This window comes from Solanum lycopersicum, chromosome 4 (assembly GCF_036512215.1).
Source record: "Solanum lycopersicum chromosome 4, SLM_r2.1".
Taxonomy (NCBI): Eukaryota; Viridiplantae; Streptophyta; class Magnoliopsida; order Solanales; family Solanaceae; genus Solanum; species Solanum lycopersicum.
In genome coordinates this window covers 64089371-64105986 of record NC_090803.1, presented here as the reverse complement: position 1 = coordinate 64105986, position 16616 = coordinate 64089371, and the positions used below count along the sequence as shown (strand labels likewise).

Here is a 16616-nt window from a genome sequence, read left to right as displayed (position 1 = left end):
CTTGTAATGGAAGAAGATATTATTATAATTGATATTATTGTAATACAGTATGAATAATCTTAGTTAATGAATTAGAATTTAGAAAGGTTAATGTATTAATCTCACATGCATTTCATTAAAATATTGAAAAATACTAATTGAGACCAAGCAGTAGAAGTTTAAATTTCAAAAAAGTATTGAACTCTTGTACAGTCAGTTTTAATTGTACTACTGAAAATTAGGATTGATGGGGAACCTAATTTTGATTAAGTTCCTTTATATAAAGTTGTAATTGTACAAACGTTTGCTCTAAATAAAGAAGTTGATAGCATTTGATGTGTTTTTCTGTATGTTTTCTTCTTATTTTTTTTTCCTCCCTAGTAATTTAATACTTACTTTAGTTTAACTATAGGGACCAGTGACGAGATAAAAACTTTGACAATATTTTATTAAATAAGCATCAAACAATAATCTCGTTTCTTCGCGATGAGCGGATAGGAGAAAAATAACATGACAAAATAAATAATAAACTTTTTAGCACTAATATCTTCTTCTTTTTTTCTTTTTTCTTGTATGGGGTTATCAATTTTTTCACATAATGACTTATTCAAATTATGTGTCAAAAGTAAACAATTCATTGAAAAATCATTCTTTTACTTCATAAAATGACACATCATCACCCCTTTCATCATTTTGTCGGTACATTTAATGCCACATCGTTATAGCTTATATTCTAAAAACATGAATGATTGACGATGAAACTAAAATTCTTGTTAGTGTGAATGTGAAACTACAGTTAGGCCTCATGTTAGGTTGGGCTTTGAACGGAGACTATTTGGTCATTGAAATTAGTTTCTTCTTCATTGTTGTTATATTCATAACTTATCTCAAGTATATATATTCAAAGAACAACACAAATAGATGATAAGATACAACCATTAAGTAGATAATATCTTCAAGTAGAAAAAATCAACTTGATGTTTATTTCAAGTATTACTACTTTATTTCACAATAGCCATAGTTCTAAGTTTAACTAATTATTTTGTCACACCTACCTAACGAGGATCTAATAATGTGATTGTGACTTCATTTTTTGAACTTGTTATCTGCGATCCGGATTTTCCTTCGTCATATACATTTCGTTCTGTGAAAAATCCTGGCTCTTTTGCTTTTGGCAGTAGACTCTCATTAGCCAACATCTGAACCACAGAAAACATGCTTGGTCTATCATTCGGATGTTGTTGCACGCATAGTAAACCCACTTGAATGGACCTTAAAATTTGAGAAGTTTTGCACGAGTCAGCTAGCTGCTCATCAGCTAGTTCCAACGACCTATCCTCTTTGTAAAGCTTCCATGCCTGTTTGAGTTTTGTCTTATGAATCATGACAATCTCTATTTTTCTAAAGAAAAGAATGACTTGTGTGTGCAATACAGGTTAAACAGTGCTTACGTGACCGAGAAGGTTAAGGTTGTGGTCTTGATGGGAAAATCCTCTATTTTTCTTGCCACTCACAATCTCTAACACCATTACGCCAAAGCTAAACACATCTGATTTTACCGAAAACATCCCATCTACTGCATATTCAGGGGACATGTAACCACTGTGCAAATAAAACAACACCATAAGAATTAAAGAAGCAAGATGTCATATGAGAGTAAAGTGTATGATGTTAGAGATTCGTACTGTGTCCCAACAACTTTGCCTGTTTTTGCACCCATCTCATTTCCTGTAACACTTCGAGCCATGCCAAAGTCCGATATCTTTGGATTCATTTCCATGTCTAACAAAACATTGCTTGCTTTAAGGTCTCTATGGATAATCCGTAGTCTAGAATCTTGATGTAGATACAATAAGCCACGAGCAATTCCGTTGATGATGTGGAAACGCTTTGGCCAATCAAGCAATTTACTCTTTGTTTGGTCTGCAAAATAAGCTTTTTTGTGAGCAGATTTTTTCATGTTATGATCAATAGATCTAATTATTACTCATTTTAGCTTCAGTAATAGGTTAGAAATCCAAACCAAATATGTACGAATCTAGGCTGTTGTTAGGCATGTATTCATAGATCAACATCTTTTCTTCCCCTTGGATGCAGCATCCCAGAAGTCTCACAAGATTTCTATGTTGAAGTTTGGCAATATAGATAACTTCATTTGTGTATTCATCAAGTCCTTGCATGGAAGTCCTTGACCATCTCTTCACGGCAATTTCTTGTCCTTCTTCCAGCACTCCCTAGAAATGGCAAATGTATAATAGCAGAACATAGATTTTACAAAGACGAGAATATTGTAGAATGAAAATCATCTCTAGTACTCTGATCTTGAGCATTAATTTCTTTCAACAAATCTGCGGTGTATACCTTGTATACAGGTCCAAATCCACCCTCTCCAATCTTGTTGTTGACCGAAAAGTTATTTGTGGCTCTTGTTATTGTCGACAATGGGATCAGTGGCAGCTCAAAATCTTCTCTGAGTTTCAGTTTCTTCTTTTTCCGTTTGTACAACAACAAAATCAGGATTAGCAGAATGGTTGCCACCAACAGTGAGAAGCTCACTGCGAGTATCTTTGCCTTCTTTCTGTTTGAACCTGCCTTAGATTCTACATTTTGTAAGTCAGCCACTGCAAATAAAGATACGCCTCTAACTTTGATTAATACCATCTCCATGTGTTGAAAAAAATAGTTAAAAACACTTTATCAGAAATTTCTTGAACAAGTTCTTACCTTCCTCTAAAGAATCCATCTTGATGAAAATGTCTTGTCCTCTTTTTGACAGCTTTCTGATGTCAACCAATTCCCCAAACCATAATAAGCAACCTTTGTCTCCATTGCTTATATCTAGACTTGAATAGGCTGTGCAGGAGCAGTTCGTGGAGCATACCTGCTTACACCCTTCTAGTGTCATGGTTTTATTGTACTGAGAGTGCTTAGTGTCTGGCAACTTGATTCCAGAATATTTTATAAATACATGTTCCCTCTTGCAATCTAAGGGTATCCTCCGAATACACCCTTTTGTCCAATCTCCCTTTCCCCATTGTTGTGGATATTTAGGTACAAACTTCTTCAAACATCCACAAATAGGTTCATTATCTATGTCACACCTCCCATACACACCACACAAGCTATATGTATCACAATTATCCGCAGGTAACCTGTAGTGAATATGCCATCTCTTTGTCTGATCCACCCACACGAAGCGTTGTATATCACCGTTGCTAGTCATGACCGTTCTTGATAAAATCGAGCTGTGATTAATGAGAGAAAAGATATAGTAAATCCCCTCCTCATTGAAAACAAATTGAAATCTATGAAGTCTGCTTTGTTGTAGTAGTGGTATGGGTGCTCCACTCCATTTTAAACCATTCCATGGTCCTACACGATATAATACATTTGTCCCACTTTTGGTGAGAATCTGTGGATATCCTGTAGGATCAATGCTACGAGTAAATTCTCCTGGAGCTGGATCGTTATCGCTCTTCCATGCTGAAAGGTAAACCTCATGGCCAGTTTTGAAATTCTTGCCAATCTTCATACCAGGCAAGTGTGTATCAGTTGGATAATTGAAGCTCTGCCAGAGGAAATTTTCTGGGTTGTCATCATTTGCTTCTTTTACAACAAGATTACCAGAATCTAAAAGCACTGCAACTGGATTCCGGACTGATCTTGAGGTGTTAGTAGACCATTTAATTTCATTCTTGTCATTCAGAAGTGCAAGTATTCCCGGTTCGGTGACCTTCAAAATGACTGAAGATGTATTGGTAAGTGGTGTCTCTCTGTTTGCAACCCATACTATTGTTTGCATGTAAGGAAGAATTTGCTTGTACCATATCCCAATATATCGATTTGAGGAACCGCTGGGGTTGAAGAATCCCAGCTCAAAGGTTCCACCGGATGAAACAATAGTTTCACCATCTATGATGAATTGATTTGTACTGATTAAGTCTGTTGTTGTAGAAAAACTATTGTGTATAGAAGAGCAGAATGCCAACAGAAAAAGTAGGAAGAAACTAGCTTCCATAGATTATGCTGTGGTTTAATTTGAATTGTGTAATACTGACAAAGTTTACATCCAATATTTGATGAGTAGAGATATTTTGTTACCATATCAGAAAGCTATGGTCAGTCCATCATCACCTCACACTTCTGGATGATACTATTTGACCAGTCTAGCCTTCGATTTTGGTTCCAAACTTTGTCATACCTTAACGTAAAGCATCTAAATGGAGTCGTGATTTTTAGTTTATGAATTGAGTCAACTAAAAAGGTACTGAGGGAGTAGTAAATCTTTTAACGTAAAATAGGAGGAATCAGGAGATGCTGAGATTAAAAGAATTGCATTTCTCTCTCTCTCAAAGAGCTTGTAACATTATATATGCGTCAATTTATACATCACTTTTATATTATATAGTTCTCAACAAATGCAATTAATAAAAAATTGCAGAATACTCCCTCCATTTTAAATTAATTGAATAATTAAATTAATTTAAAAAATAAAAACACTTTAATGATTCAATTAATTTGAAAAGAAGGAGTATGTTATTTTCGTTGAATTTATTTATATATGATTAAATTAATGAGGGTTACGATGAGATTATTTTATTTTTAATTCGAAATTTTTGATTGGGTCTTAAATATGACAAATCCAGTTAGAAAGAGCTTTTCTCTTAAATGAATTTACACGATATAAAAATTCCCGTTACAAATAACAAATTTAACTTTATTAATGATATATTAAAACTTTTTTAATCTAACAACTTTTACTTTGTATATAATCTCAAAGTATTAAGATAATACGGAGAAATATTAATAAAAAATTCTCTTGATTTGACGTGCATTGACATTTTGATTTTCCACTTTGGCATGTATCTAATTTAAATTTTTAAAAACATTTTATTAATCATAGTCCAGTTCTTTTTGTTTTTTACTTCAGTTTTCAGAGAATTCACCTCAAAATTAGGAGTATCTGTCCGTGTAAAAATATATACATCGGTGGATACAAGATATTTAAAGAAAAATATCAATATATATATATATATATAATGATTTTCCCATCACCTTTAAATCGTTGAGGTCCACCTCTCAAAGAATCAAAGAGAGGAAATCGCCGTGCAAGTTAGGAAAAACTACTCTTATTAGTGGGTTGTTTGGTAGTAACGAGTTATTTCGTGATTGATTATTTTGAGATAAGTTATGTAGCTATGTATATAAATAATTTATTTTATCAGTGTAATTTATAATTTTAAATGATGAAATAAATAACTAGAAATAATTGTATAGAATGACAAATTAATAATATAAAATAAATATAATAGTTTTACTTTGATTTATTTGACAAATTAATAATATAAAATAAATATAATAGTTTTACTTTGATTTATTTGTGTTTCATAGCAAACTGTTTGTTAGTCCTTCTTTCCCTCATATTCTCGCGCGCCACTCTCCTTCTCTTGCTCGCTTCCTTCGTTTGTCTCTCTCGCTTTATACAATAGAATTGTAAAAAAATTATGTTTCTAATTATATAAAGCGAGAGAAACTTGTATATACACATGCAAATATATCTGTCTCATACACTCATAATTATACAATAAAAGTACTTTCCTGCTCAAGTCTCTTTTGTTTTTCTCTCTTTCTCATTTTATACAAATTCAAATTGTATATAATTTCTCTCTTTTCCGTTTTATACAATTCGATTCAATTGTATATTCACTACCCAAGTCTCTTTTGCCTTTCTCTATTTCTCATTTTATACAAATTCAAATTTTATATAATGGTCCTATACATTTATAATTATACATTCGTTTTATATACTTAGTTTTATACATTTCATTTTATACAATTCTCTGCTCAAGTTTCTTTCTCTTTCTCGTTTTATATACTCCGTTTTATACAATTCGCTTCAATTGAATATGTATAGAGAATTATATATATATATATATATATATATTTGATACGGAGCGCAATTATTTAAATATTGTTATAACATATAAATATAAATTTTATATTTATTATATGTAAAAGTTATCCTAAATAATTTAATAACTGTTTAATACCTTCAATTAAATAAAAAATAAAATAATTTCACATTTTATTTCAAAACTATTATATTTTATAGCTCAGACCAAACTAATCTACATGAAAATGTACAAGTAGACGTCCTTCAATTTGTTAGTAATGTTTCAATCAAATATTCAACAATCAACTCTGTGTTCCTTATACTTGAGGGAAACTATTTTTAACCATAAATACCAAGAATATTTCATCAAATCCAATTAGTGCAATCTAGAAAGTTACACTAAACACTAAAAAAGTACTAATAATAGCAATAATCACCTACACAAAATAGTAAATATGTGAGTTTTCGATATTTTCCCTTTTAATGTTACAACAAAATTGTTTGTTCTTAGATCCCATAAAAGTATATTTTTCAGGCTAATCTTCCGGATTTCTCCCTTCCCAGACTCCATCTCCGGCAGCCGCCTCCCCTTACAAGAAGCTCCACTTTTGGTATATTTCTTTGCTGTTACATTGATGATTTTGATATTTGGGGAAAATTGGTGTTACCTGCGTAATCATTTACTTATAGAATTGTTCAAAATATATTGCTTAGTTATAGCAGATTTAGTGAATATGATACGACAATTTGGGGTCATGTTAGGTGGGTTTTGAATGGGGAGAATTGGTTATTGAAATCAGTTTCTTCGTCTTTGTTGTTATATAAGAAACACTTATTCGAAGAACAAGAGAAATAGATAAAAAGATGCAATGCATAAGTAGATAATATCATCAAGTAGAAAAATTCAACCTGATGTTTATTTTAAGTTCTAACATATTTTTCCTATTCATGTACATACAAGTTTCAGATGTTATTTTGTCACACCTACCGAGGATCTAACATTGTGATTGTGAACTCATTGTTTGAACTTCTTGTCTGCGACACTGATTTTGCTTCATCGAATATGTTTCGTTCTGTGAAAAATCCTGGTTCTTTTGCTTTTGGAAGTAGACTCTCATTAGCCAACATATGAACCACAGAAGACATGCTTGGTCTATCATCTGGATGTTGTTGCACGCATAATAAACCCACTTGAATGGACCTTAGAACTTGAGAAATATTGCAAGAATCAGTTAACTGCTCATCAGCTAGTTCCAAGGACCTATCCTCTTTGTAAAGCTTCCATGCCTGTTTGTGTTTAGATCATATGGATCATGACAAATTCTATTTTTGTAAAGGAAAAAATGAGTAGTGTGTGTAATTTAGGTTAAACAATGCTTACATGACCGAGAAGGTTAAGGTTGTGATCTTGATGGATAAATCCTCTATTTTTCTTGCCACTCACAATCTCTAACACCAATACACCAAAACTAAACACATCCGATTTTACAGAGAAGATCCCATCTACTGCATATTCAGGGGACATGTAACCACTGTGCCAATAAAACAACACCATAAGAATTAAAGAAGAAAAGATATCATATGAGAGTACAATGTATGATATTACGGATTCTTACTGTGTCCCAACCACATTGCGTGTTTTTGCTCCCATCTCATTTCCCATAACACTTCTGGCCATGCCAAAGTCTGATATCTTTGGATTCATTGCTGTATCTAGCAAAACATTGCTTGCTTTAAGGTCTCTATGAATAATCCGTAGTCGAGAATCTTGATGGAGATACAATAAGCCACGAGCAATTCCGTTGATGATGTGGAAACGCTTTGGCCAATCAAGTAATTTGTTCTTTGTTGGGTCTGCAAATAAGCTTTCTTATGAGCAGATTTTTTCATGTTATAACTACTAGATCAAATTATTACTCATTTTAGCTTTTGTAATAGGTTAGGAATCCAAACCAAATATGTATGAATCTAGGCTGTTGTTAGGCATGTATTCATAGATCAACATCTTTTCTTCCCCTTGGATGCAGCAACCCAGAAGTCTCACAAGATTTCTATGCTGAAGCTTGGCAATATAGATAACTTCGTTCTTGTATTCATCAATTCCTTGCATAGAAGTCCTCGACAGTCTCTTCACGGCAATTTCTTCTCCCTCTTCCAGTACTCCCTAGAAATGACAAAGGTATAAAAGCAGAACATAGATTTTACAAAGACTAGAATATTGCAGAATAAAATCATTTTTAGCACTCTGATCTTGAGCATAAACTAGTTACCGTTCCAACAAATTTGCACTGTATACCTTGTAAACAGGTCCAAATCCACCTTCTCCAATCTTGTTGTTGACCGAAAAGTTATTTGTGGCTCTTGTTATTGTAGACAATGGGAACAGTGGCAGCTCAAAATCTTCTCTGAGTTTCAGTTTCTTCTTTTTCCGTTTGTACCACACTAAAATCAGGATTAGCAGAATTGTTGCCATCAACGATGAGAAACTCACTGCGAGTATCGTTGCCTTCTTTCTTTTCGAACCTGCCTCAGATTCTACAACGAATTTTTTAAGTCAGCCACCGCAAATCAAGACAGGTCACTATGTGTTGAAAAAAATAGTTAAAAACACTTTATCAGAAATTTCTTGAACAAGTTCTTACCTTCCTCTAAAGAATCCATCTTGATGAAAATGTCTTGTCCTCTTTCTGACAGCTTTCTGATGTCAACCAATTCCCCAAACCATAATAAGCAACCTTTGTCTCCATTGCTTATATCTAGACTTGAATAGGCTGTGCAGGAGCAGTTCGTGGAGCATACCTGCTTACACCCTTCTAGTGTCATGGTTTTATTGTACTGAGAGTGCTTAGTATCTGGCAACTTGATTCCAGAATATTTTATAAATACATGTTCCCTCTTGCAATCTAAGGGTATCCTCCGAATACACCCTTTTGTCCAATCTCCCTTTCCCCATTGTTGTGGATATTTAGGTACAAACTTCTCCAAACATCCACAAATAGGTTCATTATCTATGTCACACCTCCCATACACACCACACAAGCTATATGTATCACAATTATCCGCAGGTAACCTGTAGTGAATATGCCATCTCTTTGTCTGATCCACCCACATGAAGCGTTGTATATCACCATTGCTAGTGATTACTATTCTGGATAAAACTGAGCTGTAATTAGTGAGAGAAAATATATAGGAAGCCTCCTCCTCATTGAAAATAAATTGAAATGTATAAAGTCTGCTTTGTGTTAGTAGTGGTATGGGTGCCCCACTCCATCGTAAACCATTCCATGGTCCTATACGATTTAATACATCTGTGCCACTTTTGCTGAGAACCTGTGGATATCCAGTAGGATCGATATTACGAGTAAATTCTCCTGGAGCTGGATCGTTATCGCTCTTCCATGCTGAAAGGTAAACCTCATGGCCAGTTTTGAAATTCTTGCCAAGCTTCATATCAGGCAAGTGCGTATCAGTCGGAAAATTGAAGCTCTGCCAGAGGAAATCTGCTGGATTGTTATCATTTGCATCTTTTACAACAAGATTACCAGAATCTAAGAGCACTGCAACTGGATTCTGGACTGATCTTGAGGTGTTAGTAAACCATATAGTTTCATTCTGATCGTTAAAAAGAGCAAGTATTCCGGGCTTGGTTACCTTCAGTTGTACTGAAGATGTATTGGTGAGTGGGTTTTCTCTGTTTGCTACCCATACAACTGTTTGGATATGAGGAAGTATTTGCTTGTACCATATACCAACATATCGATTTGAGGAACCGCTGGGGTTGAAAAATCCCAGCTCAAAGGTTCCACCGGATGAAACAATAGTTTCACCATCTATGATGAATTGATTTGTACTGATTAAATCTGTTGTTGTAGTAGAAATAATATTGTGTATACAAGAACAGAAAGCCAGCAGAAAAAGCATTAAGAAATTAACTTCCATAGATGATGCCATGCCTTTTACTTTCTGGATAGTGGCAAATACATTTCTGAAATTTGTATTTACTTCATATTTTATTCTGTTTGAATAATAGTTAACAATGGCGGCTGTACACAAGAATTGGAAGTTTGTAAGGTTCTTAATGTCTCTTTGACTAAATTTGCCTCCATTATTTGACTAGACTACCTCCGTTCCCATATCAGAAGGCTATGCTCAGTCCATAACCACCTGACTTTTCTTGATGATACTATTTCTGTAGTCTAGTATCATGGGTTTTGGTTACAAAGTTTTGTTTCATTTTACTTGGCCCTTATTGATAGATACATCTTTTACGAAAGTTTACCTAAAGGTGTATATTACTAAATTACCCATGTTAGTTGATGCTTCCGATTTCCAAACTTTATATTTGACTACTACTATTATTAAATTATTTTAATTTCAAGAATTAAATAAGTAAAAAATTGAAACAATAATATTTTAGTATGGAGATAAGTAAAATAACTATTTTAAAATAGAAATCAAGTAATATGAAGCGCAATCTTAATAAAGCTTTTCGCAAAAGAAAATATTCAGTTATTGTTAGAAATGCACTTTATTTCTTCCTTTTTTTTAACGTTTAATTAATATTGTGAAAGACTTTGGAACATCTGAAATTAGGAAATATTTTGGTCAAAAGTTAGTTGCAGAAAGTCTTTCCTTGTGGCAACTTGTCAACACATGAACCAACCATCTTGTGACCAATATCAGAAGCCAAGAAATGGTATTATGGTGCACATATTAATTTATTACCGTGATTTTAACTTTTATAATTAGATAAGAATTCAGTATTTCAAATGACTCCGTTAAAACTTGCTTCGGAGCTCGCTCTGAGATGGGTCTATAGGCTATAGCAAAATACTCTGAAATTTTGTGTGAGGTTTAGTTTTGTAAGATTTACACTTTAAGCGCTGAATTGTACGTTTTAAACACGCTCAATTATCGTGTTTGACCAATGATTTTAACTTTTATAATTGGATTGGAACTCAATATTATAAATGACTCCGTTAAAAATTTCTCTAGAGCTTACTCTGAGATGGGGGCAATAGGTTATAGCAAAACACTCTAAAATTTTGTGTGAGGTTTAGTTTTATGAGACTTACACCTTAACCGCTGGATTGTACGTTCTTAACAAGCTTAACATTCAATGTGCAGGGATCGCCTGATAGGTCTTACATAAATTATGTGTTATATTCTTTAGTTAACGTTATCAACCTTTATAATTATATTGTTTAATAAATAAATGCTATATGGAATAATCGTATATTTACTATTTGATATATTATGAGAGTGATAATTACTTAATATTTTGTTTAGAAATATTTAGCCACTTTTATTAGTCACGTTCTTTATTATATGTGTCAAATTTATTTATTATTTCACTATTTAAAAATAATTTTATTTATATCTATGATGGAGAGATATTTTTATCATAACACTATAAGTTTTATTAATTATCTTTTTAGGGAGGTGAATTGCATAGGATAACAATAATATATTTTTACGAATAATGATTTTTTTATTATTTAAAAGTCAAGATATTAAAGTTGATTTCCGTCGTATTATAATTTTCATATCATATATTATTTATACTTGTAAATTCATCTTAGAAATTTTATTTTGTATGAGTTTTCTTAATCATATTTTCAATTATTTTAAATTATTGATGTATTTTTATAATTTTATACTATTATATTATTTTTATTTAATATAGATTAAAAAATTTCTATGCCTCAAGACTTACACCTCGTTCAATGCTAAGTCAAATGTCATGCCTCATGCATGTGCCTTTAAAATACCAAATAAGATAATTACACAACCTTTCATAACTATTAATCACTTAAAAAACTTGATATGCTATTTGTTTCAACATGTTTAAAAACATAGAAACAATTTTTTGTACGGTTAGGAGTAGTTGTTGATTATGAAAATAGTTATTCATATATTAAACTAAAAATTAGAACAGTTAATATTATGTAAGCTATTTAAAAAAAAGAAAAAGAAAATAACACATCAAATATAGTGTTTGATTATTATTTTACAATCTCACATAAATAAAATGTGTATTACTTACAATTTATACATCAACAAATATATATATTTTATATTTCTCAACGGATGCAATTAATAATATATTTGATCAATCAAGATTATAACGAAATAAATTAAGATTAACTCATTTCGTTTTAACAGATTTGATGAAGGCACTATTTGGCCTCATGTTATGTTGGGTTTTGAATGTGGAGCATTTTGTTCAGTTGTTGTTGTTGTTATATAAGTGAAAGTTATATTTAAAGAACAATACAAATACATAAACCCTTCTTATTCAAATTCATGTGTACGCAAGTCTAAATTGTTATTTTGTCACACACCTACCTACCGTGGATCTAACAATGTGATACTGAATTCATTTTTTGAACTTGTTGTCTGCGATTTTGATTGTGCTTCATCATACACATTCCGTTCTGTGAAAAATCCCGGTTCATTGGCTTTAGGAAGTAGACCCTCATTAGCCAACATATGAACCACACAAGACATGCTTGGTCTATCATCTGGATGTTGTTGCACGCATAATAAACCCACTTGGATTGACCTCAAAACTTGAGAAATGTTCAAAGCATCACCTAATTGCTCAGCAGCTAGTTCCAACGACCGATCCTCTTTGTAAAGCTTCCATGCCTGTTTCAGTTTTGATCTTATGAATTCTATTTTTCAAAAGAAAAAAAAAATGAGTTGGGTGTGTAAAACAGTGCTTACATGACCAAGAAGGTTAAGGTTGTGATCCTGATGAACAAATCCTCTATTTTTCTTACCACTCACAATCTCTAACACCAATACGCCAAAGCTAAACACATCTGATTTTACCGAGAACTTCCCATCTACTGCATATTCAGGGGACATGTAACCACTGTGCCAATAAAACAACACATAAGAATTCAAGAAGCAAGATGTCATATGAGAGTACATTGTATGATAGTAGAGATTCTTACTATGTCCCAACCACATGGCGTGTTTTTGCTCCCATTTCATTTCCTGCAACACTTCTGGCCAAGCCAAAGTCTGATATCTTTGGATTCATCTCTATATCTAGCAAAACATTGCTTGCTTTAAGGTCTCTATGGATAATCCGCAGTCTAGAGTCTTGATGGAGATACAATAAGCCACGAGCAATTCCGTTGATGATGTGGAAAATCTTTGGCCAATCAAGTAATTTGTTCTTTGTTTGGTCTGCAAAATAAGCTTTCTTGTGAGCAGATTTTTTCATATTATCACTAAGAGATCAGATTATTACTCATTATAGCTGGTGTAATAGGTTAGAAATCCAAACCAAATATGTACGAATCTAGGCTGTTGTTAGGCATGTATTCATAGATCAACATCTTTTCTTCTCCTTGGATGCAGCAACCCAGAAGTCTCACAAGATTTCTATGCTGAAGCTTGGCAATATAGATAACTTCGTTCTTGTATTCATCAATTCCTTGCATGGAAGTCCTTGATAGTCTCTTCACGGCAATTTCTTGTCCATCTTCCAACACTCCCTGGAAATGGCAAATGCATAATAACAGAAAATATATCTTACAAAGATGAGGATATTGCAGAATGAAAATCATCTCTATCACTCTGATCTTGAGCATAAACTAGTTACTGTGTCAACAAATTTGCACTGTATACCTTGTAAACAGGTCCAAATCCACCCTCTCCAATCTTGTTGTTGACCGAAAAGTTATCTGTGGCTCTTGTTATTGTCAACAATGGGAACTGTGGAAGCTCACAATCTTCTCTGAGTTTCAGTTTTTTATTTTTCCGTTTGTACCACAACAAAATCAGGATTAGCAGAATCATTGACATCAACACTGAGAAAATCACTGCCAGTATCTTTGCCTTCTTTGTTTTTGAACCTGCCTCAGACTCTACGATTAAATTTTTAAGTGAGCCACAGCAAACCAAGACAGGCCACTAACTTTGCATAATACCATCTCCCATGTGTTGAAAACAACTAAGTTAAGAAACAGTTCATGGGGTTCTTTAAAAAGTTCTTACCTTGCTCTGAAGAATCCATCTTGATGAAAATGTCTTGTCCACCTTCCGATATCTTTCTGATGTCAACCAATTCCCCAAACCATAATAAGCAACCTTTGTCTCCCTTACTTATATCTAAACTTGAATAAGCTGTGCAGGAGCATTTCGTGGAGCATACTTGCCTACACCCTTCGAGTGTCACGGTTTTATCATACTGAGAGTGCTTAGTATCTGGTAATTTTATTCCAGGATATTTTATAAATATGTGTTCCGTGTTGCAATCTAAGGGTGTCCTCCGAACACACCCTTTTGTCCAATCTCCCTTTTCCCATTGTCGTGGATATTTAGGTACAAACTTCTCCAAACATCCACAAACAGGGGAACTATCTACACCACAACTCCCATAGGCACCACAAAGGCTATGTGTATCACAATAATCCGCTGGTAAATTGTAGTAAATATGCCATCTCTTTGTCCATTCCACCCACTTCAAATGTTGTATATAACCATTGCTAGTCAGGACTAGTCTTGCTAAGTCCGAGCTGTTAATGAGTGAAAAGCTATAGTAAACCTCATCGTCATTGAAAATAAATTTATAAAAGCAGCATTCTCGTAGTGGTATGGGTGCTCCACTCCATCGCAAACCATTCCATGGTCCTATACGAGCGGTTACATTTGTACCACTCTTGGTTAGGGCTTGTGGATATCCAGTAGGATCAATGTTACGAGTGAATTCCCCTGGAGCTGGATCATTATCGTTCTTCCATGATGAAAGGTAAACCTCATGGCCAGTTTTGAAATTCTTGCCAAGCTTCATATCAGGCAAGTGCGTATCGGTTGGAAAATGGAAGCTCTGCCACAGGGAATTTTCTGGATTGTCATCATTTGCATCCTTTACAACAAGATTACCAGAATCTAAAAGCAGTGCAACTGGATTTTGGACTGATCTCAGGTGTTCGTGGACCATATAGTTTCATTCTTGTCGTTAAGAAGAGCAAGTATTCCCGGCCGGCTGACCTTCAAAACAACTGAAGATGTATTGTTGAGCGGGTTTTCTCTATTGGCAACCCATACAACTGTTTGGACATGAGGAAGAATTTGCTTGTACCATATCCCAATATATCGATTTGAGGAACCGCTGGGGCTGAAGAATCCCAGCTCAAAGGTTCCACCGGATGAAACAATAGTTTCACCATCTATGATGAATTGATTTGTACTGATTAAATCTGTGGTTGTAGTAGAAATAATATTGTGTATACAAGAGCAGAAAACCAGCAGAAGAAGTATGAAGAAACTAGTAGCTTCCATAGATGATGCCATGCCTTTTTAATTCTGGAAAGTGGCAAATACATTTCTGAAATTTGTATTTTAAAAAATCGTGTTTTATTCTGTTTGAATAGTGTTAGCAATGGCGGCTGCAGACAGGAATTAGAAGTTTGTAAGGTTTTTAACATCTCTTTGACTAAGTTTCCACCGCGCAACTCCGTTCCCATTTCACACCTTAAAGCAGCTAATGGAAATTTGAAGTCCGAATTTTCATTTCATGGGTTTTAGGTCATTATTTTTTTTTTTAATTGTACGTTTAAATAAATTTATAATATTATTTAATTTGACATATCCATAGAAAATTATAGGTGTATTTTATTAAACTAATTTTATTAATGGTGTTGTTAAAGTCTATATTTGACTATTAGTATTTTATTTAGTTATTTAATTTAACTTAAAAGATCATGTAACTTTTTTGCCATATTTGTCACTTGAAAAACTTGAGACGCTGTTTGTTGAAACACGTTGAAAAAAACATAGAAACTTTTTATACTGCTAAGGGGAAGGTAGTTATTTATATATTAAATTAAAAATTAGAATAGTTAGTATTCTGTTTGTTAGTTGTTTTATACATGTGAATAAAATGTATAGTATGAGTTTATTTGTTAATCTTTATATTATTTTATATATTTTATTTTCTTGATCGATGCAATTAGTTCACAACTGGATAAAACAAGAGCCAAGAAGAAAACACAAATTGCCGTACGCTGTTGATGAGTATAATATATAGGTGATCAATGAAGAGTATGATGAAATGAATAATATTTTTTTATGTTTATTCAGAAGTTTCAAATATGAGCACTAGATATGATATAGAGAACTTTCTCCGTAAACAAGTCTTACACGTGCGAAATTGCACGATTAATACGAATTCCAAATATTGAATTACATTACTTGAATTTTCTATCCCAAGTTCCTACATAAGACTTCCATTATCTTTTTGAATTGTCTTAAATCATAATCCATCATTTAATTGCTAACGTTGTAATTTACATTAAATACATCTATAATATGATTCATTTATAAATATACTACTTTATATTTTAAAATCATACACTTAACCTCTTTATACTATGAAGTTTTTTCACAAGTACTAGTTTGAATAGAATTTTCATTTTACACGAGCATTTAAAAGACAAATTAAAATAGCAAACAGAAAGTTCCTACATATATTTACTTTCATGAATTTAATAGAGAGAAAATATAGTTTTGTTATCCGCTTGAAATCTTTATGATATATTTTTTCATTTCTAACATGTAAGCTAGTCTCTTTTTTTCTAGAAAAAAAAAACATTAAATATGTATGAATTTCTCATTTTATCACTTTTAAGTTTGAAGTTGAAGCAAGTAATTGATAAAATTCTAAAACAACATTAGTTTGTAAACAATAAATCCAAATAATGATCCATAAAATTGATAATAAATG

At 32.9% G+C, this 16616-nt stretch overlaps 2 protein-coding genes and 1 pseudogene across 2 annotated transcripts; all 3 read right to left on the bottom strand.

Moving 5' to 3' along the window:
• Window positions 1-818: 818 nt before the first annotated feature.
• On the bottom strand, window positions 819-4355 carry LOC101249262 (G-type lectin S-receptor-like serine/threonine-protein kinase At4g27290). The gene is made up of 6 exons (XM_069297409.1): window positions 2704-4355; window positions 2341-2600; window positions 2003-2213; window positions 1665-1902; window positions 1431-1581; window positions 819-1337 (listed from the first exon to the last, which is right to left on the bottom strand). Exons 1-6 carry the CDS (start codon window positions 3995-3997, stop codon window positions 1035-1037), a joined length of 2457 nt encoding a protein of 818 aa, XP_069153510.1. The 5' UTR covers window positions 3998-4355; the 3' UTR covers window positions 819-1034.
• Window positions 4356-6250: 1895 nt separating this feature from the next.
• On the bottom strand, window positions 6251-10099 carry LOC101266621 (G-type lectin S-receptor-like serine/threonine-protein kinase At4g27290). Its single transcript, XM_069297404.1, has 7 exons — window positions 8515-10099; window positions 8169-8407; window positions 7826-8036; window positions 7489-7726; window positions 7254-7404; window positions 6861-7159; window positions 6251-6540 (listed from the first exon to the last, which is right to left on the bottom strand). Exons 1-7 carry the CDS (start codon window positions 9821-9823, stop codon window positions 6537-6539), a joined length of 2451 nt encoding a protein of 816 aa, XP_069153505.1. The 5' UTR covers window positions 9824-10099; the 3' UTR covers window positions 6251-6536.
• A 2053-nt stretch (window positions 10100-12152) lies between these two features.
• On the bottom strand, window positions 12153-15284 carry LOC104647170 (G-type lectin S-receptor-like serine/threonine-protein kinase At4g27290; annotated as a pseudogene).
• Between the last annotated feature and the right edge of the window lie 1332 nt (window positions 15285-16616).

Coding starts and splice junctions, on each gene's coding strand:
- LOC101249262 (XM_069297409.1), bottom strand. CDS start 3,997: ATGGAAGCTAGTTTCTTCCTACTTTTTCTGTTGGCATTCTGCTCTTCT. Junction 1,582..1,664: donor GGCAAAGTTGTTGGGACACA/GTACGAATCTCT, acceptor TTATTTGCACAG/TGGTTACATGTCCCCTGAAT. Junction 1,338..1,430: donor ACCTTAACCTTCTCGGTCAC/GTAAGCACTGTT, acceptor AAACTCAAACAG/GCATGGAAGCTTTACAAAGA.
- LOC101266621 (XM_069297404.1), bottom strand. CDS start 9,823: ATGGCATCATCTATGGAAGTTAATTTCTTAATGCTTTTTCTGCTGGCT. Junction 8,408..8,514: donor GATGGATTCTTTAGAGGAAG/GTAAGAACTTGT, acceptor AATTCGTTGTAG/AATCTGAGGCAGGTTCGAAA. Junction 7,727..7,825: donor CCTAGATTCATACATATTTG/GTTTGGATTCCT, acceptor GCTTATTTGCAG/ACCCAACAAAGAACAAATTA.